The sequence below is a fragment of the Dicentrarchus labrax genome, unplaced genomic scaffold (assembly GCF_905237075.1).
Source record: "Dicentrarchus labrax unplaced genomic scaffold, dlabrax2021, whole genome shotgun sequence".
Lineage (NCBI taxonomy): Eukaryota > Metazoa > Chordata > Actinopteri > Moronidae > Dicentrarchus > Dicentrarchus labrax.
In genome coordinates, this window is record NW_026136712.1 from 16,379,906 (window position 1) to 16,402,677 (window position 22,772).

The 22,772-nt window shown below is 39.9% G+C and overlaps 2 protein-coding genes across 3 annotated transcripts in view; one reads left to right on the forward strand and one right to left on the reverse strand.

Moving 5' to 3' along the window:
• Positions 1-97: 97 nt before the first annotated feature.
• On the reverse strand, positions 98-2,269 carry LOC127373315 (clarin-3). Its single transcript, XM_051417678.1, has 3 exons — positions 1,692-2,269; positions 1,111-1,296; positions 98-935 (listed from the first exon to the last, which is right to left on the reverse strand). The coding sequence occupies exons 1-3, from the start codon at positions 1,921-1,923 to the stop codon at positions 661-663; spliced, it is 693 nt and encodes a 230-aa protein (XP_051273638.1). The 5' UTR covers positions 1,924-2,269; the 3' UTR covers positions 98-660.
• Positions 2,270-3,255: 986 nt separating this feature from the next.
• Positions 3,256-22,772, forward strand: part of ptprea (protein tyrosine phosphatase receptor type Ea) — a 50,912-nt gene continuing 31,395 nt past the window's right edge. Inside the window, exon 1 of one of the 2 annotated variants that reach the window (XM_051417674.1) lies at positions 3,256-3,367. The gene's annotated coding sequence lies outside the window, so the exon portion shown is untranslated. Of the gene's footprint in view, positions 3,368-12,468; positions 12,591-22,772 lie in introns of those variants that run through there. The other variant, XM_051417673.1, reaches the window with a different exon arrangement.

Here is a 22,772-nt window from a genome sequence, read left to right on the forward strand (position 1 = left end):
AAAACTTGGCTATAATTATTATTTTAATCCATCCTTTAAAAGGAATCTTTTAAAATAAAAAGGAAACTCTCAAAATAAAAAGAACAACTTCATCTCATCTGTTTATGTACATCCACTTATTTTATGTATTTATTTTATTTTGTTAATTGTTTCAGACACAAAACACACAAAATATGTCACTGGGTCTCTGTATATCTGTTGATTTGTAAGACATGTTGATTGAGTGCCATTTATCTATAAAAAAAAAAAAATACATTAAGTTTTCATCATATTAAACCAGGAACGGTTTAATTATTTTCACACAAAATAAATAGATTTTCAAGAATGTCAGTTCAAATTCAAAAAGTCATAAACCTTAATTGAATTACATACTTGTAAACGTTTAGTATCAGCAAATAATTACAATACAATGTGATAACTTCAGGTCAAATCAGATTAAAACACTGAAATGATAAAACTGTTGCTCATAGTGTAAAGATATTAAAAGCATGATAATGTGTTACATGTATATTCTTATTATTTGTTAACAAGCTGTACATTGATATTTTACTTTACATACATCCAATGTCTGTCTGTTATTCTCCATTACTGTAAATTCCTCAAGAAAGTCTTGATGGGCAATTTATCAATGTCACTGAAAATAGACTCCATTGCAGGCCATTAATACATCATTATCTCCTTGGGTGCGTCCTCTGTAGGCCTCTGCTGTTCCCTCCTTTGTGTGTAGGCTGCATGGTCGTACATGTAGATCAAAACAATGGCGACGAGAGAGAGCACTGTGTAAGGGATGACAAGGTAGTACCCTAGCTGCATCTCTGAAGACTTGTTCTTCAGGTCCACTTCAGTGGTGGCAAATTCATTTACTAATTCCTCTGCCAAGTTGGTCACATTGACGTTCACCACAAACAGGATAAGGACCACAACAGACAAACATGCTGCGAGAGAAAGAGTACTATTAGCACTCTCACAAACTAAAAAACAGACAAAATTATATCCCAACCATCACTAAAATGTCTTCATCAGTGCAACGCAAAAATATTCTGATTTGTTCTTGCAATTCTACTTTTATTACTCCTAGATGCTTAGAGCTTGAACATTTGTGTCACTTACCACAGAGTGAGCTGCAGGCATAGATGCCAACAGGCCCCATGTAGGTCTCATAAGGGTTACTGACACTGTTGTAGAGGGAGATAAGGATGCTGGCGGCAGAGAACACGAGACACAGGACCAACAGGCACAGAGCCAAAGCGTGGAGGACTACAGGGGTGACTCCTGTTTCTACCAACTTAGGAATCACTACACACACACACACACACACACACACACACACACACACACACACACAGAGAGAGAGAGAGAGAGAGAGAGTACAAGAACATTATGGTTATATCATTAAGTAAAGCTTACATGCATTACACTCTATTTCTCCACATTATGAGATATGTCTCTGAAATCTCTCTGGAAAGATTTTTCTTAGGAGCTACTTTAGTATATAGACCTGTTGACTATACTAGATACTAGATAGATACTACATCTGGAGTTTCTGAATTAAATACAGGTTTCAGAGCTGTCGTTTGGTGGCAGGAATCTCAGAGAGAGAGATCTCAAAACGTGGGAAAATAACACCATAACTATCAGAACATATCTTGTAATTTGGGTGAGCTGGCCCTTTGGGAGCCTTGGAAAGTTACCTGGAAAAACAACAGAACCTCCAAAGGATGGGCAAAAGGTTCTCTCCAAATTCCCACTAAAAAGCTCCAAAGTGAGCTCAGCAGTTCCATTGAAGAAGTCACTTCCTCGTCTTGCGCACTCCATGGTTGTCTTAGACCAATCTGTTGACATGCCATACCCCAGGATTCCAACGGATATAGCAGTAACCCACGCACTGGACATAAAATGTAGTATCTTCTTAATGGAAGGCATTATCGCTGTATTCCAGTTGCACTAGTTAAATCTAAATCCCAGCAACTCTTCTCTAAAGCACTGATGAAGCCTCAGAAGCAGATTAGGACCCTCTGATCCTCTAAAGATTCTGTGTATGAGTTACCTTCCTGGGTGGAGTGAAATGTGGACTGCTGGTCATAAAATCTCTTGATTATGGCTGACCTTTGGTTTGAATGGAAAAGACAGAGCTGGTTGTCATGGTAGGGACATCAGTTCCCCCAACAGTGATAACGCTGCCATGTCTGATCCCAGTTATGGGTTGTCTGAATGTGCTGTGAGGGTTGTGCAATGTTTTTGTGAAGAGAACCAGCAGCACTAACAGTAGATTTTAGCCAAACAAAGCAGCTTCTAGACATGTAAAAGACCCTTTTTAAAAATCACTTTTAATAATTTTAGTTGTCTGTATACACACACACACACCAACTTTGATGGAACCACGTTCACAGTCTGGGATTCAAAGTCCTGCTCTTATAATTGTAGCGTCATAAAACATAATGTAGATTAATTATTTACCTGCTCACTGAAGAAAAGTTACTGGAAGAGGAATATATGTGTCATCGGTAAAGCACTAAAGCCATAACAGGGTTTGGTATCATCATTTCACAGAAGACATGAGGATATGTTTGATTTTTTTCCACTTGATATGTGAGACACTAATACAGTGAGACACAATAACACCATAAATAAAGAACAAAATCACAGAGAAAACTGTCATGCTCCTCTGGCCTCTGTAGCTTTCATTTTAAATGGATACCACCTGGTTGTTGCCATTGATTTCTAATACAAAATGAAGCATCCAGTGGCAGGAAAGCTGCAGTATAAAGCTTCAGGAGTTCCTGATAGATAAAAAGTATCAAGAGAATCTGTTAATGCTGTTGCAAAATGTTTCTTCCAATCCTCTTATCTCTGTGTGTCACTGAATTAACAAAGCTCGTTTTTTTATTTCAGATCCTACATAATTTTTTGACTTTGTGATTATTGTTTAATATGATTTATGTAGAGGTGGTGAGTAAGCTCTTGGGGGCTTTTATCACTTTCTTTTAAGAAAAAAAAAAGAAAAAGAAAAAAAGAAATATATATATATATAACTTATTCTAATCATAATTATCAGTGCATTTTTGACCAATCATAAGCCAAAGTTGTATTCCAACATGGATCAAATGAAACAATAATAAAAACAACACATTTCTGTGTTGTTTTTATTAGCGTGTGTGAAGCACACATGTTGTAATAAAGTGTGTGGCCAGACTGTGGCTCCCTCTCTTCGCCGAACAGGGTGAGGATCCGTGTGCTGTCAGCCAGTTCTGTTATGTTGGAGTAAACACAAACTCCTCCTTCCCGGTGACAGGCGGCAACACCGAAGCATCGCCTCGCCTTTTCCAAGACAATCTGCTCTCAGGACTTTAATGTTGAAGCCATCAAGGTGAGTGATAAGATCACTTTATTAAATCCCGCCATCTTTTGCATCTTGACACTCATGTGGCGCGTGGAAAAACGTCAAATTTTCTTCACATACAACGCCGCGTTGTTACCTGTCCGTTACGCACAGCAGCGCACGGTTGGTTTCCCACATGAACCGTCTATTTCAGGTGTGCGTTCGGCATTAGCGTGGCAGTGAATACAATCCACGTTCATGTTTATCGTGTGCTTAAATTCTGGGAGCTATCTGTTTGACAGCCAGCAGCGACTCCAGTCAAGTCAACCCGGTGCGTCAATGTGGGTTAATGGAACAAGCGCTTGGAGTTTCCGTCCTGATCTCCCCTCTTGGTCTTTTATTTCCCCTCGTTTATCTATTGCTAGTGCTTGTCATCCGCATTCATCATAACGAAGATGGTCATTGTTTTCTTCATATTCGGGAGCTGACTGCTTGTCTATATGGGCTGCAGTTGAGCCAGTTTCAACATGTCGGTGAACGGAGGCTGTATTGGTACTTCATATATCATGGATGGATATGCTAAGACTTGTTACTGTAGGAGGAGTCTTGTCCAGCTTTTTCCGCAATGTCTTGAGATTTTGACTGTTGTTTAATATTTATTTAATAAATGTAGCGTTGTATTACGTTGTAATTTTGTTGTGGTTTGTAATTTAATAATCTTTGGACATTACATTAATCCCCATAGGCAGGGTCTCTCCCTTGGGAGGTCAGAGGTCAGGGTCAGGAACAGATCAGCATCCCTGGAACAGAGTGTCTATAGGAGGTGAACCGCTGTACCACGTCTGACATTTGTCTAATCAAAGTGTGGGAATGAAAAGTTAAATGAACCAAGACACCATTAAGATTGTCCTCCACTCACTGTTAACAAGAGAATGGACTTTGACAGCCTATGTACTTCTGAAAAGACTTTAATTGAGACATCATTCTGAAATAGAAAATGCAGTCATAGGGATAATAGTTCTGCATATTTAGTTGGCACATTCTTATGGGATGTGTATGGACAGATTGTGAGGGTTAAATGCTGTGCTGTTACTGTATTTTGGACCAATAGCATAGCAACAGGGCTGGACTATGATCTAAGTTCATTAATGTAAGTAAGATGCTGTTAAATTACTTCTAATAAATCTTATAGTCTGTCTGACAGGGGCAGACGCTAGAGACAGAGCAGCCTCTAGGATCAACAAACGAGAAAAGAAGGCCAATTTGAATGTGGAAAGTTTAACTTCCGAAAATAAGAAATCATCTTGAATACTGCGATTTCACTTTCACTTTACTTTAAAAGGGCAAGATTTTTAAAGATCACAGACACCGGACTGCTCCTCAGTCTAATGTTAATACTCCAGACATGTCAAGCCTGCCAAGTGAGCAGAGATCTCCTGCTGTCTTTTCCTTGGCCCAACACCAACCTCTTCAAACAAACAAATATAGGAGCATTTTCCAGATATTTTCCAACACACCTGGCTGTATTAAACTTGTCTTTTAGTCTCATACATATTCATATAGCATTTAGAAGACACGCGATGTACCCTTCCTCACCTTGAGTTTTTCTTTATTTATTTTTTGTTCCATACGTAGTCATGTCTGTGATATTTTAGAACTCCATTTCAGTTATGGACCCCAGGAAGAAAAGCAACTGCTGTTGCAGAAGCTAATGAGGATGCAGTGAAATAAACAAAAAGTCAGTGCTCGCTGAGACAAATGAGATTGTGTAAGGATAAAGGGAGAAATAAAATTTGACTGCTGAGTGCTGTTGGCAGATTGATTCGGCTTTCATTTTATTATTATTCATGCTTGCATTTGAAACCTGTACGGAAAGATACCTGGTGTGAGTTTAATAAAAATGAATATCATGTAAAATGATATATTTGACTGGGAGAACTGCTTTATCAAAGAAATAAGGGTGAGAAGGTTGGTTGTTGTGCTTGTGTCTGAGTCTCTAAATAAAATGGTGCAAATGCTCAACAGGTTTGTAATTGCAGTAGCTATTTTCAATCTACATTTAATTGCTCTTTAACACACTGCCAAGATGTTCTTTTCTAGTGTTTTGCTATAGTTAGAACTGTAAAATTGCATATTGGAAGGCTTGTGAAGTGCTTGTTATTTGAGCGTGGGTGTGCTGTGCGAAACGAACAGATGTGGTGATTAATGAAATCCACAGTGAGGTGGAGAAGAACGAGTTGTGCATACCTGAAGTTTCTAACAGCTTGCTGGGTATATAAACCTCAAATTGCCAGCCCGGAGTTAATCCCTGCTGCTCGCCCACCCTCTGTCTATCTGCCACCTCTCTCTAAGTCTTTGGAAACACTCTGATTCTAACTTTGAGCAACACGCTGTGCTGTGCTCTCTCTGAGGCTGCAACCACATTAACTACACTCTGCTTGAAGGTATGCTTTTTTCCTCCACAAATAGGTGGAGAAGGAACTAATTGGTATAAAGTCTCGACAATTAGGGATGAGCCCGGTCTGACCCAGAACTTGTCAGATATTTGCAGGCAGAAAACGGTTATAGCCAACCTGGGAGAAGGGCTCATGAATTAGGCACGGGAATTGTAATAGTTAGATCTTACTTTTGATACAAACAGCATTCGTCTCCAACCTGTTTTCTGCTTGCCTTAGTGGAAGCTTCCTGAAGCACATTAAGCTGCAGTATGTTGCAACCGTAGGCTTGTTTGTGCTTGCGGCTAGGGCTACAGAATGCAAACCCTGCAGTCTGCCTTTGGATTTTGGCATCATGCTTCAATGATTTAGTAATGATAAAACATAATATAAGTCATTCCGGGTAAGGAGATAAAAATTTAACCCTCACTTAACCAGTCAATTAGATTAAAAGCTCTTACAAATTAATGACCAATGGGAGGGGTTGTTGCACAGCTTGTGTTAGATGGTCACATTATATTTAAACCCAAAAAAAAAAAAAAAATGAACAGCCATGCAAGGAAAGCAGAAACAGAGCATATGAGTGGTGCGCTGCTTCCTGCTTGGAGTACTTTCGTAGGATCCGGAAAGCCCCGAAGCCTCACAGTGAGGTGGGACCCTGGTGACACAGAGAGGGTGTGTCTCCATCAGAGGAGGCCCTGTTAAACACATGGCTGCCGGGAGGACAGCCTACAGCTGTGCAAACTGCTACCTGCAGCCCTCCCTCTCATTCACCCACCCCCCTCACCATCTCATCTGTGTTAACACCCAGAGTTAACACTACTGTTGCTGCTGCAGGGGAAGGCAAGTGAGACACTGCTGTGGCTTGTGATTGATATCTGTACAAACTCAAACTGTGCAGATTTGTGTTTGTTTACTAGCCGTGTTTAAGACTCAGCTGAGCCACTGCAGCATTGAAAGAGCTGGGCAGAGATCAAGGTTCTTCCTCTTCAGATGCGTCAGAACTCACCCACCATCTGTTCAAAGGAGGCATTGTAAGTTGCTCCTCTGAGATAACAGTAAGGTCGAGCACATGAGGCACAAGAGAGAGATAATCTTTTTTAGGAGAAGTTGGAATTAAATCAATCTGTCATTACAAAATAGTGCTACAACCCCAACAAAAATCTGTCTGAGTCTGTCTCAGTTAGTTAGCAACTCTCTGTCCTTATATTTGTAATATTGGTTGAGGAGTCAACTAGAAAGTTCAGGTGAAATGTGACAATTGGCTTCTTTTCTTGGTCTTTTATTGTATTAGGTTGAATATTTGGGGTTTGGGCTGGACATTGTGTGACATTGTGCTGTAGGATATTGTGAGAAGCATTTTTCACTGATGTTTCATAGACAACAATATATATAAAGAAAATAATCTGCAGATTAATTGATAATAAAAATAATCATTAGTTGCAGTCCTAGAATCAACTTTTGTTAATCATAGCAATATTGGAAATGGCGTATAGTCTGTTGTACTCATTGTTAGCTGTGGTTAAAGTCCAGGGGAGGACGAAGAAAGGAAATGCTTGTGACCCCTTAAAATTAAGCAATGTCTGCTTGTGACCCCCCATCACAGGTTATGGCCTCAGAGCGGCCCTGGATTGTGAGTAGTTTTTTGTCTCTTTTTTGAAGAGGTGAAAGTGTCCAGTATTGAAAAGTCAGAACAATTAAACATCATTCTCTGCAACAGAAATATTTCTTTGTACCCGTAATGAACTTGTGACCCCTCCAAATTATCTTGGGACCCCCTGGAGGAACTAGAACCCCATGTTAAGCCCTTCTGGTTTGAATAAGAGAATATCGGCCTGGGAAGTACTGCATGATGTCACTCCACAACAGCTGCCCAGTAGTAATATGGGTGTATTCCCCCCTTCAGGCAACACATAGTTTCTCTATTGTATTTCTGTCAGTCACTACATGAGCGCATTACAAAGTACGGCACAAAGCTTTTAAAAGACACGCTTTGGGAGATTGAGCTGTGACCTTGCAGTTGTTTTATGAGTCTCCAAATGAGGGTAAACACATTGTTGAAACCCTTCAAGATCTATGTGTTTTTGTCTGTGTTTTAGCTTGTATAAACACAAAACAAAAAAGAAAAAGAAAAAAGCAGCCGACCGCCAAAAAGCGTTTGTTTTAATCATACACTCCTATACTTAACATCAGCTGCTGGTGGGGGCAGCATGTTGACAGATGTGATTTTTACATGATAACTCGTATTGAATTTTTTTAGGCTGAAATATGGCAACCTAATTTGGTGACCTGCTCAGGGAAAGCAGGGTGGAGCCCAGACGAGATTAACTCCCTACTTGCTCTATGTGGCCTGGTTTAACTGAAGTGAAAGCAAACATCTCCAGCTCTGGCTTAAAGCATGTTTCAGTTCACTTTATGTTATCTGAATGTATGAAAAGCAAATATTAGGTTTTCTGCAGAAAACAAAAGGGCAACTCACAGGCTGAGAACATGGTTAATATCCCTTTTGGCAGCCAGGAGGAAAAAGATTCAGCTGTTTCCTCAAAGGCTGCTTGTTTGATTGTAGTGTGAATCTGAGATGCTGTCATCTTATATGCACAGAAGACGTCACACCCACGCATTCCTAGATAGCTCGATGTTTATGATAATTTATAATGTCTCTGGAGTTAAAAGATGATGCAAATCGTGTGAAACTGAGACTACTGCACATGAAATTTCTGATGTTTCTTAATTGTCTTAGGCATTTATTTTGTTGTTTGTCTCTCTAAAATATTCCACTCAAACAGTATTGAACTCCAGTTTCCTTTCTCAGACGCAAAAATGTAAAGTGGCTTTTAATTGATTCCAAAAGCAGCAGGCCTGTGTCTGTGTCTCACGTGGCAATGGTGCATATAGAAAGAGTGATTATCTACCCTCATTTCTGCAGCACCATAAACTCTAAAGCCTGGCTGGAGAGATGCATCAAGGTCTCACCCTGGTCTTGTGACTTATGTTGTCTCTGCATTTTTCCTTGCAGTATATCAGCACATGCAACGATTTTTCTCACGCAGCTCGTAAAATGCAGCTCAGGCTCCCGTCTTTACTGAAACGTTAATGTCAGATCATATTTTTTGAACAGTCTGACATCAAATTCGGCTGCGTTATAGTGTGTGTATAAGTGTTTTGTTGGATGTTTCAGAGTTTACAGACTCTTAGGAACTTGGCGGCTGATCATGTATGAGATGAAAGCTGGGTGTGACTCCATGAGAAATAAAGAGTGAAGTAAAGAGTGAGTGAAAGGGAGAAAGAGGAAATAATGCTTTGGCTGTGTCACTACAAAGGTTGTTGACATGGAGGAGTACAGTGCTTGATGAATAATGGATGCTTACTAAAGCAGCCCATTTCCTATTCATTCTTTCAAGGCTGCTACACAGGGAGTTGTGTGTGATCATCATGTCAGCTCTTCAATATTTTCATTGTGTTTTCAGTAACATGATGCAGTTTGATGGCACTGGAATAGCTCCAATAAACATTTTCACACAAGTACAATAGGCTGATTCAAAAGGACTGCTTGTTTTATTTCAGCGTTGTGTCAAATAAATACTGAGCAACAATTTTAACACACCAACACTTTCCCTGCATACAGGAACTAGTCAATTCTGTTATTTAATTCATTAAAATTCTTATCTGCTCCGAGGTTCCTTTTAACATAAGTTTCCCTGAGACTTGTAATTATTAAAAGTGTGCTGATCACCAAAGTCCTGCGGTGACAGTGACAAGCATTAATTCATTGTCTGCGTTGTCAATTTTTGTGTTGAGCTAAAAAGGATGTGGCGTGGCGAGCAAGTTCAGATCTATTTGATTAAAAGCACCTTTTAACTTCTGACTCTTTTGGAAGCTTTATATTGTTGAGGCCTTTTTTGACTGTGATGAATGTGTCTAAATGAGCGTAGTCAGATGCGGCAATGAGCCCACAGTCAGGGGTTAGCTGACATGCCCTGCATGCTGATAGGCATGTAAGGCTCAGGCAGCAGAAAGCGCTAATGTATGGGATGATAATCAGAGCTGTCCTGGATGATATAAATGACCATGGTTAAAGGCAGTCTAGATCAGGCAGTATGTCGGAAATAAGATGAGAGGATGAACCTTGAACATGCTTTATCTTATTGGATTCCTGTCACTGTTTAAAGATGTAATTTAAGCTGCTGTTATGTGATGGTACTGCGCAACTATCGCTGTGTGGGAAAAAAAAAAAGAGAGGATATGGTTTAGATGAAACAACACCAAGATTCATAAAGATAGAAGGATAAACATGACCGTAAGCCCACAGTAATGCAAGTCTTGTCAACTATCACGTGCAGTTTTTGGCCTTCTCAGACAGACTGCTGATTGGAAAGGAGTAAATACAGGATTAAGTAGAGACCAACAGATCTGTAGACGATTTTAAGGTATCCTAATAAATGTTAGTGCACACCTGTCATTTTGGTTCATGTGTGCAGCAGGGCAGAGTGCAGTTGGGCTGGGTGAAGGTGAATATCAATCAGAGGGTGTGGCTATTTATAAATACACTCTTAACCAGTCACATTGCTGGTCTCATCTCTCTGCACAGCTGTGCCAACAACACTGACGCATGATGGCAATAGCTCAACAAATGAAGAATCAGCTTCTCCCGGAAATCATATTGTTGTCTGGATGGTGCACAGCGGCACAATGTAACCACACAGCACCACAAATGTGCAGATGGGTTGTTTTTAGTGCGACAATGATAAAAACAAATGATGAACACATTTTTGTGAAGCAGTTTATGATGACTTTATCAATCCAACACTATTTCTGTCAGCCTAAAAAAAATGTATGTACTGCACTTGAATGCATGCCAACTATATCTGGGACAAACCAAATAGGCCCCTAATTCTAACTTTGATATGTATGAGTACCCAAATATCTCATCTTTACACATGAAGACTTCTGTCTGTAATTGGCTGCCATTGCTGCTATTTATTCATTTATTTTGTAGAGGGCAGTTTTTTTTACGCCGGCTGTAATGACACAGTTTGATTGATGTGGGCGTTCCATTTTTATAATACTGATCAAAGACATTGTTCCAGATGTCAACTCTCTAATAAAATTCTCATATCTCATAACTGATAAGTCCTTGGCATGCAAGTAACATCATTATGCTCTTCAAACAAGTTATACGGCTGCTTCTGCCCTGTTTATAGTGTCATCACGTAAGATATTTTCCATCAGAAAACAAATCATCCATAGTTATCAATAATAATTTTGAGTAGACAATATTATAGGCCTGGTCCTCTTGGGGAGGTGGAATTGATTTATCCATGTAAGAAGATACATGCTACAACTTGACTTTGTCACGCTGACCTTCAGCTCTGGAGATCTAATCTATAAGTGTTGTGAAACATTTTCACTTTGCTGCATTGTGTTATGTACGAACAAACAGCTGGACTGAACTGGTCACATGTCATAACTCCACATGCATGCATTTCATTCTTGTTTTATGTGTAAGGTTTTCATGCTAATTAACTAAACTAAACTCTGCTGTAAGTTGCTAATCATTGCAACATTTGGTTATTCAATATGTTTTCCCGTTGGGAAAGCACACTGTTGACAATAACACTCTTCTACACACTGCCAAAGCCTTTTTTATTCTCCGCCACAGAGACAATGCCAGATCCACTCAATTCGCTTACAATGATGGGATATTTGTTTATCACAATTAGAGTCTGCTTTGATGCCAGCAGAGACTCAACCATGAAGAGCTAGTTGGTGTTTTTACAGAAGTGAGAACGAGAGATGAACAATGCCAAACATGGTTCCAACAAATTGTTTATTGAGTATTGGTAAAGTAAAATGGTAAAATGATACACAATTCCATGTGAAATTGCTTTATAGCTTTAGCAGTCTGGTGTTTCTTAGAGGATGCATAATCAGCATCATTTTATTTAAAATTTTAAATTCAATTTTAGATTATGGTGGTCAGCATGTTCATGCATCAGAAAACACAGACAACAACAGCAATATCTTTTGGCTGTGTGAGGACAAAGAGTTTTGTGGGAGATCGGCTGGGGTGCAAGTTATGATTTATTTTGGATTGTTTTCTCAATTATTAGATTAGTTGCTTAGTTTATAAAAGTCTAATTTAGCTAACAGCTTCGTACCAGCTTCCTAGAATGTACATTTTCAGATTATATATAAAACAAAGAAAAACAGCAAATTATCAAATTGGAGAAGCAGTTTGACATGGTTGCTTGAAATATGACTCAATTGATTAATTCATTATCAAAATAGTTCAGCTCTAGTTCAAACCAATCTCTATTTAAAAAATCCAGGTTTTTAGAGTGGAAATCGCTGAACAATGAAGCAATATATACAGTTTTATTAGGTATCACTAAAAAATAGACAGTAGTATTATTACATTTTAAAGTACAGATTTTAATGAGCTTGCTATTTATTCTGAAGAAAATCTGCAACAAATGGAAGTAAGACAAAAGCATCCCACTCAAATGAGCATCACAACATTAAAAAAGGCATATTTCCAAATGCACAAACTTGGACGTAAAGGACTCTGGAGCTGTTAAAAGCCTCTTTCATTAATGCACCGCAAGTCTTGGAGATGTAGCACTTACTACATATGCTGATAATAATTGAGCAACATGTGCCAACAGTCTAGTTCCTCTTACATACGCCCACTCGTCCTCTGGGCCTCCCTGTTTCATGGCACCTCATACAGTGAGACAGTTGTGTGTCGGATAAGAAGAACCAGCAATCAGAAGCCGCCATCGCAAAAAGTGTTTTCTCTGCTGCTCCTAGAGAACCAAGACATGGAGGCAAATGAGGTTAGAGATCACGGTAATCATAATAATGATGTGTCCCAGGGCTAAATATCACACAGTGTTTCTCTTTGTAGGCCCAGCCTAGTCAGTGGGTGGCTCTTCACACAAACGTCTATTTTACTGCTGGTGAACTATGAATTGTTCGAATCCTCTTCCTCCCTGCTTTCCTTCTCTCTACATCTGGAGCTTAAACAGAAGACAAACATACATTATGGGATATGTATTTTTAACGCCGGGAGTCTGTATCCCCTGTGGGGCTCCTCCATGTAGTGTGTCTTTGCACACTTACACATTTTTTTTATCCTGCTAGAAATTACACGGGCGCTTTAGAAAACAACCACACTGGATGGCCTCAGTTGGGTGTTGTTCCATGTTGTTTTTATCTATAAATCAAACCACTTCCTGCTCTGCTGTCTGGTCTTTGTAGTTTAAACGTATTCATAAGGAAAAGGGCATTATATTTACCATTACCTGGTTATGGTATACTACTGTATGAGTTGATTGGCACTGCTGCATAGAATGAGGTTTCCTAAACTGTGTGTTGGGAATTCTACACGTTTTCTTGTTTACCTTTTTTGCGAGTGCGATCTCTCTGGTCTGTACATACAGTACGTAGGCCTTTCATCAAAACTGGTAGGCAGCAGAGTGTGACACATGCCTGACATGAGAGACTGAAAAATACCCCCTCTGTTTGAGAGGGGCTCAACAAGGAGACAGGAAAGGATCTGATCATCAGATCTGTCCTCCCTGGAGAGCGAAAACGCCTTGCTCTCTGAACACACTAAGACACTCCCTCATTTGCAGTCTTTTATGACTGCCTGAGATGAACTAGTGTAAGATGAGGAGGCAGACAGTAGATGCAAGGACTGCTGGCTTTGTTAGAAGTGCAGCACGCTGGGATTTTGTCTCCAAACAAACCTGTTTTGTATTGCTGTGGTGTTTATTTGCTGTGTTGTGTTTGATTAGAGACAAATGTGGAGTTTGTTGTGTCCCAGGCAGCATTTTAAACCAAATATGACACGTGGACACAGAGCTCTTAGCCATCAGTGTTGCCTGTCCGACTTGGCTTGACTACAGGAAATAAATAAAAGGCTCTGTACTGCTATAAGTTCATTACTGTACTATCACATTCAGCAGCTGGGGCACAGCGGGGGACTAGTTAGCCGCTTAGTTAGCCAGAGAGATGCCTTCAGTCTCAAGGCAAAAACTCATTAGTGCAGACTAGTTGGAGTCCATTTTCATCATGTTCATCCTGAGCTGCACGCTGTTTCTCATGTGTGGCCGCACCAGCGAGCAGTTGGTCTTTCAGCACTGTGCACTTTTGTCCTGAAAACAGTCAGAGCTCCTGCGGCTCTGCTTGATTGTTTTCATTAGTCTGCCGGTGGTAGCTTGATACCACGAGCTGCCTCTATGGCTGTCATTTTACATGAGGTCCAGATATATGGGAAGGTGAAGCAAAGGGTTGTTTTTATAGTTTTCCCACCCATGTTGTTGCTATCATATCAGTGTGGAGTCTGATATTAAACCTACATGCTCCAGGCCACACATTTCACTCTGCATTCCTCTGCCTGTAATTGGTTATTGTCGAAATACGTAATGGCGGGGGGTTGGGTGTAAGCTGTAGAGGGGAAATGAAGAGAAACAGGGAGAGAAAATAGGGGGTGGGTGTGTATTTTACTTCAAATTACAATCACAAGCACAACTGAGAAAGATGAAACACAGGGAGCAAACGGTTGCTGGTGCCAAAATGCATCCCCCCATGATGAAGAGGAATTTTTAACACATCTTTCATTTGCATGTGTTCAATTAGGTCTCCTTCGAATCCTGCTGGGGTGATGGTGGCAGGGTTGTCTGCTTCTTGGATCTCTTCTCTTAAAGCATGCAGTTGTTGCCAGAGATGACATAGGTGGGCCGGTATGGTTAAGTTTAGGTTCTGAGCTAATTTATCTGGGTTTATCCTCCTTGCAAGCACTGGACTTGTGGCGGTGCATTAATTAACGACTGGTTGTTAGTTTGTCAGATAATCAGTATTCGTGTTCCTGGCATCAAGAATGTGTTGAGGTAGAAGTGACACTTCAGATTGTGTTATTTCAGACTGAATTTAGATGCAATAAGTCTGAGATTTTATAGTTTATTTCTAGTGCAGAACTTTTGTTAATGTAATGATGAATCAGAGAAAGGAACCTTTAACAGCATATTTCAGGGCCATAGCATTGGTACTGTATTTCAAGGCCACTGTCATTAAAATCAGTATCTGTCCTCTTTGTGACAAAGAAATAGATTATTAAACAAGGCCTTTAAATTGTGGTTCTGGAACAGTAGGTGGGTTTATTAGAAGGAGCACACTCTGCTTTTGACCTTTGGAACCTCACCAGTTTTGAAATGATTTTCTGTCAACACTGTCCACCTTATGATGCCCTGAGAAGTAATGCCTCTCCTGTTTTCAATAACAAAACAACATGGAGTTTGTTTAATCTGCTTATTCACATATACATTAAGTTTTGAACTTTCAGAACACAAGTTTGTAGAGTTAGGGATAGAAACATTGCAAATGTAAAGATTTAATTGCAACATTATGTTATTCCATCTGCTGAGTTCAGAATGAAACTAAGTTGTTGAAACTAAGTTATTTTTGGTATGTGACGCAGTTCACACACATCATATGATTTTCGAGACACTGATTTCAGACAGACCTAAACAAAAGCATGCCTCTCATTTCTAGTCACCGACCACTGACCTTGCTAGTTTAAATGAGTCATTGCTGATTTTATCAGCGGTAATTCTGAATGTGTCAGAAGAACCAGCAGAGGGAATGAATATGTAGTTCATTTATTTCAACTCAGCTCCAATTCCTGTTTGGGTGCCAATTAGCTTACATACTTGTACTAGGTTAGATTTATGCTTAATTGTTCCTATTTTCAAACAATATGTTTCAGTTTTAATGTTAAGAGAAATAAAAAAAAAAGTCTTTGAGGATGAATACTAACGGTGTTTGGCAGATGCCAGTTTGGATGGGATTGCTCGAGTGTAAACTTACCCATTTGCTAAAATCTTTTTTTTAATTATTTAACGTTTGCAGCTTACATTAAAGTAGACACTGATAAAACATAAAAACCCATTCCTTATACTTTTCCTCTAGTGACTTTTTCTATATTGAGTATCGCACTAGAGCCCCATGTACACAGCTTCAACATGTGGAGAAATCCTAAGTTTGACAGGCCTGCTGTGCCTAGTTAGAGCTGCTAAGCTATGATTGGACAACTGCTGTTTAGGGAAGGGGTTTAGCAGCTGGTCAACTAAGATCCTGTTTGATTCCTCTTATTTAATTTAACACAAGTGCAGTACATAGATTCACAATGTTGTTTGCTCTAATGACAAGCAGTGATTACACTCAATAAGGGCATGATGAGATTGTTGGCTTTGAAATGGCTGTCAATGGTAGCGCCTGCAGCACTGCCGTTTGTAATGGTTTATGCCTTGTCACCAAAGATGCATCTAATTGAGTTCATTAAATCCAGCCATATCAACCACAGTAATTGCTTTTAAATTTGTCCCTCTAAATTGATTCCCACTAATATGTCTGGAATTGAATTAGTCTGAGATGTCTTGTAGAATCACTTTACTGAAGGGAGATTTTTACATGAAGGATAACAGGCTTCATCAGTCATCAGGGTAGGCTACGATACCGACTATTAAAACACTGTGAGAATTCACTAATCTGTGGTGTGATTGTGGTTAGCAGTTCTTCTTCTTATGATAGGGTTATGGCAGTGTGTTAGAAAAAAAGCTGGAGTGAATTCTGGCAGGCTCTATCTGTGTCACGTCAGCTGATTGGCAGCTACTCTGATGTCATTTGTTTTTGCGGGGCAAGGACAGGTCACGCTGGCTGATCTGTATTCCCTCTTTCTTACTTTCTTTCTCTCTCTGTTTCTCTTCTCCGCCTGCTCAGTCTTCAGATTTTCCTCTCTTCATTTCTTGTTTATAGTAACTCCCACTTATCCTCTCTCTCTACTTTGTGTCTTTCTTTTTCCATTTCTTCCTTTGAATAACAATAATATGTTTAATTGCGAATGAAGGAATGCTAAGGAAACCCCTAGATATTTGAGTATCTGTTTCTTTAATCCCATAAAATGAATGTTATTGCCTAAAATAATACTGGTCCCTTCTGTTTTTTTTTTTTTTTTTAATAAATCACTGTATAAAAGTCCCTTAAAAACAAGCTGAGATAGCAGGAGACTTATTATATTTCTGAGCTTTGGCTTGAAGTCATGATGAAGCATTTCAGTGTTGTTATGAGTGCCACTGATATCTAACACTATGTGCTTTGTATGGCATGTTTTCTAGGGTCTATAAGACTCAGTGTAAAATCTTTTTTGTGGGGGGCTAATAAATTATGCATCAAAAGCACAACAGCGCTCACAAACGCCCATAATGGATATGCTTCCATCACAAGATATGCAAATATGTCTAGACAGTTTGGAGCCATTTGTTTATCACAGTAAAGAGCTACTCGTAACTCTTATGTATCCTTTAAAGATATATTCTGTTAATACTGAATCTGTCTGAATCTGTCTCTAGTCAAAGCCTAGAGACTATATTGCCATTTTAAACCGTTTTACAACATTTAACTACACTAATAGGCTAATTGAAGTTGGTGAGGTCGTAATCTGACAAATCCAGTCTGATTCTGAGGGATTCTGGGGGATCTTGGCCCTCACTATGGGCTGCTAGGCCTGCCGCTTGTCTAATCACTCCTGACCCTATTAGAAATGAGTCCTCCTTTGTTACTGTGCGGTACTGTCAGTTCTGGGTGAACAAAAAGTGCCATTGTCTTTCTTTGCTGCGGCTGGGATAGAAGTAATCTGTAGCTGTAGAGCTGCCTCAGGATTGCTATAATCCAGATTCAGTATTAATGACAGTCTAATCCACACATTTTTGACCCTCTGGAGAGGCTGACATGGCATCTCTGTTGTTATTTGCTTGTGTAATGTCACTGATTCTAAAAATGAGGGGGGTTGCTTACGGCTTATGTCATGAGGGATGCAATATCCTGTTCCAGATTTTGTCTGCCGTGTATGCCAAGATGCTGCACTTGTCTGATACCAGCACAGACAATGCAGGGCTGTCATGTTGCTGGATTTGTCACATATATCCATGGATTCACTATGAATTCAACCAGCTTCCCTGATGGCAAATGCGAATTGTTTTTTTTATATATATTTGTTTTCCTTCCATTCCTGAACATATTCATGCCTGAGACCAGTGTGGCTGACAAACACAATAATTGCATGCCTGTGTTGAGCACGCCGAAGGACCATGGGGGTGTGTTTGCTCACCCATGCACGACATGCAGCGGGGGCAAATGACATGGCAATGGCAAAATGGTGATCCTCTACTGCGTGCACTCAGAAAGAGGTTCTTTTGCTCTTTGTTCAACACAAAGGGACACAGAGGTAGATGAGTAGATGTGTGTGAAATCCATCACACAGCTGCTAGCTTGGCACAGTGATCAGTAAACCCCCCTCCTCCACCAGAACGACTCCTACACCATCTTATCTCGTCTCCTCAGAGCTGTGCACGTGGGCCTTTTGTTTACAGCTCTTTCCAGTGATCCACACCAGTAATCACCATGACAGGTAGCAAGAATCTTTGACAACCCCCCACCATCCCCAACCTTTTGATTCTTTAGTGATGGCCAAGACTGATACTAGCTGGACTAGTGCTAGCACTGACACTGTGTCTATTTTAAACCAAATGAAAAATTAAAGTGCTGTGTGTCTAGGAAAGATGCCCTTCCACACATAACCACCTAAATCTCCTCTTTCTCCTCTTTTACTCAACAACAAAACATAACGAGTGGAACAGACAGTCTGGTGCAGCAACTGTGTTTTATTCCAGCATAACTAATGATTCAGTTGTTTTCATTTACATGTTGTTTCGTTTCTGTTGTAAGAGAACTGAACAAGACGGAAGTACTGATTTGAACATGGCTTTTTAATTGTTAAGACGCATACCCTATGATTTCCTGGTTGTATGTCATATTGCTGTCTCTCTCCCCCATGTTTCCTCTCTGTATGTCTACTGTCACTATCAAATAACGGGCAAATGCCAAAAAACTATCTTTAATAAATGTATTATAAAATGCATACATTTAGACAGCCTCCTGTGCTATCTGTAACTTTCCCAGGCAGAGAGTACGCAAGACTTTAACTTCTCGCTCAAGCTTTCTTTTTTTATTCTTCACACAGCTACTTCTCATTTTTAGTGTGAGCAAATTGTGCAATACAATGTTATTTCAAGTATACTGCCACACAGCCCTTGAGTGTGTCTAAGCAACTGTATGTTGTCATTCTCCCCAACTGCCCTAAAACGTTAGGCTGCCATTTTAAAAAACAGAATCAAGTTTAGTGGAAAAAAAAGTTTGTGTTAGGGTGTGGAAAGCTGCAGCTTAGTGTGGATATAAGGCGAATATGAAGAGAAAAGATGTGTTTTAGCTGACTTAGTGTGAGCTCAGTTGAAACTTTGCACAGGATAATGATAAAGGGTTCCAGAATATCACTTGAGCTGAGCAGAGTGATATTTTCTGTAGCTCTAGTCTGATTTACAGACAGGGGTAAGAAGAGCATGGATGTTTTGGATCAATGGAGGCTAACAACAAAACCCCAACGTGCCTCAGTTTATATCATCTTGATGAACTGCTATGTGGTAAATATTGTGAAATGTCATTAAATGACACTACGGTTCACTTGGTGTGCAGTATTTGACAGTTTTGACAGTTATATGTTTATTACAACAGATTACAACAGCTTTAATTCCAGGAAAACCAGTGTTACATGACCGTAAGAGTTTTGCAACCTTCTCCATAATCTATTTGTGTCTAAAAGCCTGAAACTGTACCAGAAATTAAGCACACATTTAATGATAAGAACTATAAATAATGTACAGCATCCAGACAGATAAATCAATGCCCTGGAAATAAATCTCACCTGCCAATGTTGTCTGAACTCATTTATCAGTTTCGAGGGCTGAATTTATCACCACAATATCACAGCAAAGCCTTTTAAAAATGTAACATTATCTTGAATCAGCAGTCTTGGGTTGTATATGAGGAAAATCAATGGTGTCGCGGCTCGAGTGTGACTTGCCATCCATCAGTCTGTTGGCTGACTGGCGCAAGCTACTGTAGACGATGTGCTGAATGGCCAATTTCCTGTTACCTGTTAGAGTACCGCAGCAGCTCTCCGAATCATGATTTCCCTGTGGGTCATTGTAACTGCTAGGAAATAGATTAAAATAACACATTTGCATCTGTAATCCGAGCCCCTGGATAATTTGTGATCTAAGAAGAAATCCTGGTTTTGATATTGTTTGAAGTGGGGCAGACAGAAACGCTATGCTCTGAAGGAACAGGGCTGAATTCTCTCGGGCCTGTTCATGAAATACACAGCAAGTCTGCAGCAAAAGATGTAATTCCATCTTAACTTTCTTTTTTAGAAATATAGAAATTTGCGGTCAGTGCATCTCCCGCCAACCCTGAAAATCTGATCCGTTTGCCCTTCAAAGCTGCAGCCAGTGGCCTTCAATATGTTTCACGTTACATGTCAGATGATAATACAGCAGCGTATTTACGCAACGACTTCCTGGAAGGAGGGTAGGGTGGGGGACGCAAGTTCCCCTCTATCTGATGACTAGATTACAGTATTTACTCACATGCACAGCCTTTGCCTGTAGATCAGCTGAAGTGATGCCTTTGAAGAGAAAGATACAAAGAGGTTTGAGAACCTTATTTCAGTCGTGGCCTGTTACTGCTCCTGAGTGCAGTGGATGTTAACCCTGTAAATCATCCATATCCTGTTGATTTAAAGTTTACAGGGCGTTCTTCCTATGAGCTCCCACTTCCTGTAGCTGGAATACTTTCTTCAGGACAGTATAGGGTGTCCAGCTGTAGTAGTGAGATCATAGTTCACTTGACTTTTGTAATGTGATAACTTTAAAATGACTGCAGTCTTAGTGTAACGATTAAACTCGATTGAACAGGACAGTCAAGCCACTACCTCACCTTAATACTAACCAGACTAGAGTATTTCAGCTATTCCGAAATGAATGTTAAACCGCTATGTGATAGGGGTCGTTGTCATAGTGACAAATGCACCGAAAAGTTTACAATCCGCTGTTTTTAGCCTAAAGGTTCTGATAAACCCACTGTACACTACCTGCCCAGCATCAAAAGGCAAACCGACAAAGTTAGCAACAAGCTGATGAATGTAGTTGAGCATTTAGCAGGTTAATAGCTGTTGACATGCAACTCATAGAACATTATTAACTTAACTTAAAAAGAACAGTGTTGTGTTTACAGCTTGTTTCTGCAGCCACATCTGTTATTGCAGGTTTAAACCCTTGCAAACACTAAACATTATTCTCCATCAGATGAGAACTGATACAGTCTATGATAATGAGTACATCAGAATCATTCAGTATTATATAATATTATTTATGTAGAAGTTTTTCCTGGCTAAGCTTGCAGTGTATCTCTAGGGATGGCAATGTCAGATGATCCCATCTCCAGCCTGCAGCGAAGTATCTATAAACAACTACTATATAATCTAATATCTAACAATCTAACAACTACTGGATGGATTGAAATTGCTGGGTTGAAAATGCTAACATGCTAATGGAAGTGCCTCCCACAGAGCCACAAGTATTGAGGAACTGAGATTAGTTGTCTCTCCATATTTTATCCAATATAATGGCTACAGACCTTTTGTTGCCATCAAGCCACTGGTCTAAGTCAGTTGTGGTCTGATTTGTTTTGTTTTTTCAATATTTATTACAGAATGAGTCATTTTAGAAAACTAATGCTTGGCTTATGGGTGTGAGGCACACCCACAATAAATGTTCTAGGTCATAGCTCAGTTTTAGTGAGCAGTTTCCCTCTCTAATCTGGCTTAACATGCCACACAACTGAGCCAGCATTGAGCAAACGATGACATCTGTGTTAGTGTAGCCAGAATTGTCGCACTTGACAGGAAGACACCCAGAGCTGTTCCATTTATGGCTCCAATTCTTTCCCTCTCCTGTATCCTTTTCGTCTGTCTTTTTTACATGTGTTGGGGGGTTGAGTCTGTCCTTTCACTCTCTATATATCTACCCTCTCTCTTTCTAGTTCTCACAGTCCAGCTAATTTTATACCCCCCCACCCCTGATGTTTGACTGTGAACCACAGTTCACACACAGGATATGATCTAAACTGTTTCTCTTCCTGCTTGTGGACACCGAGTCTTCTGAGTCAGTTTCATACAATCACAAAGACGTGAAAGAGTTCCTCTGACCAGTAGCCAAAGATGTTGCATTCACGGACAAGAGGGACAGTGGGGCTGTTTTGTGCTTTATTATTAATTCAGCCTACAGCAAGTATCTTCCACAGACAATCTTTAAACAATTCTCATCCGTGTCTTTTTGTTGATGTGTTAATCATTCGTGTTAATGACCTTTCTGTAGCAACAATCTGAAGCGGATAAATAAATTCATTCCTGAAAAAGAGCATCGTTACATATTGTTTCACAGCTTCATTTGTGTTTTGATTTCTCACTCCGGTTCCTACTTTTGGCAGGTCTCTGTGAAAGAAGTGGAGGCGTTCATGGCTCTCTCTCCAACGTGTGAAACATCTTCGTTCCCAGACAAGGTTGTGCAGTCAGACAAGACATGTAGCCTTGGGCTATAGCCAGATATACTCATACGTAGATAGCTTGAGAAATCCACAGGGCGTTTTTTTCTTCCATTTGTGTGGGTGTACTTACATGCCCATTAATGTCACTCTATATGTGTGTTTTTGTCTTTTTTTGTGTGTGTGTGTGTATTAGAGAATGATTTGTAACTACCTATGTGTGGAGACATTTGTGTTTCTTTTCCCTTTTTGTGGAATCCCACTGTTTCTCTGCCATACTAGCTGGGGTTCTAGGAGTTTAAGTGTTGCAGGGAGTCTTCAGCTGGGGACTTGTTTAATCCTAACCCCGTTCTGTCTGAGCTGATCCCAGGTGCCTGGGAGAATAAGCTTTGGGAAAGGATGTGAGAGGAGGAAGGGAAGAGACACCACCACTGAGGAAGTGTGTTGGATTGTGAAATGGAAGACTGAATAATGTCTGTTTTTACATGCTGCAGTTAGAATAAACAGGATTTTTTTAAGGC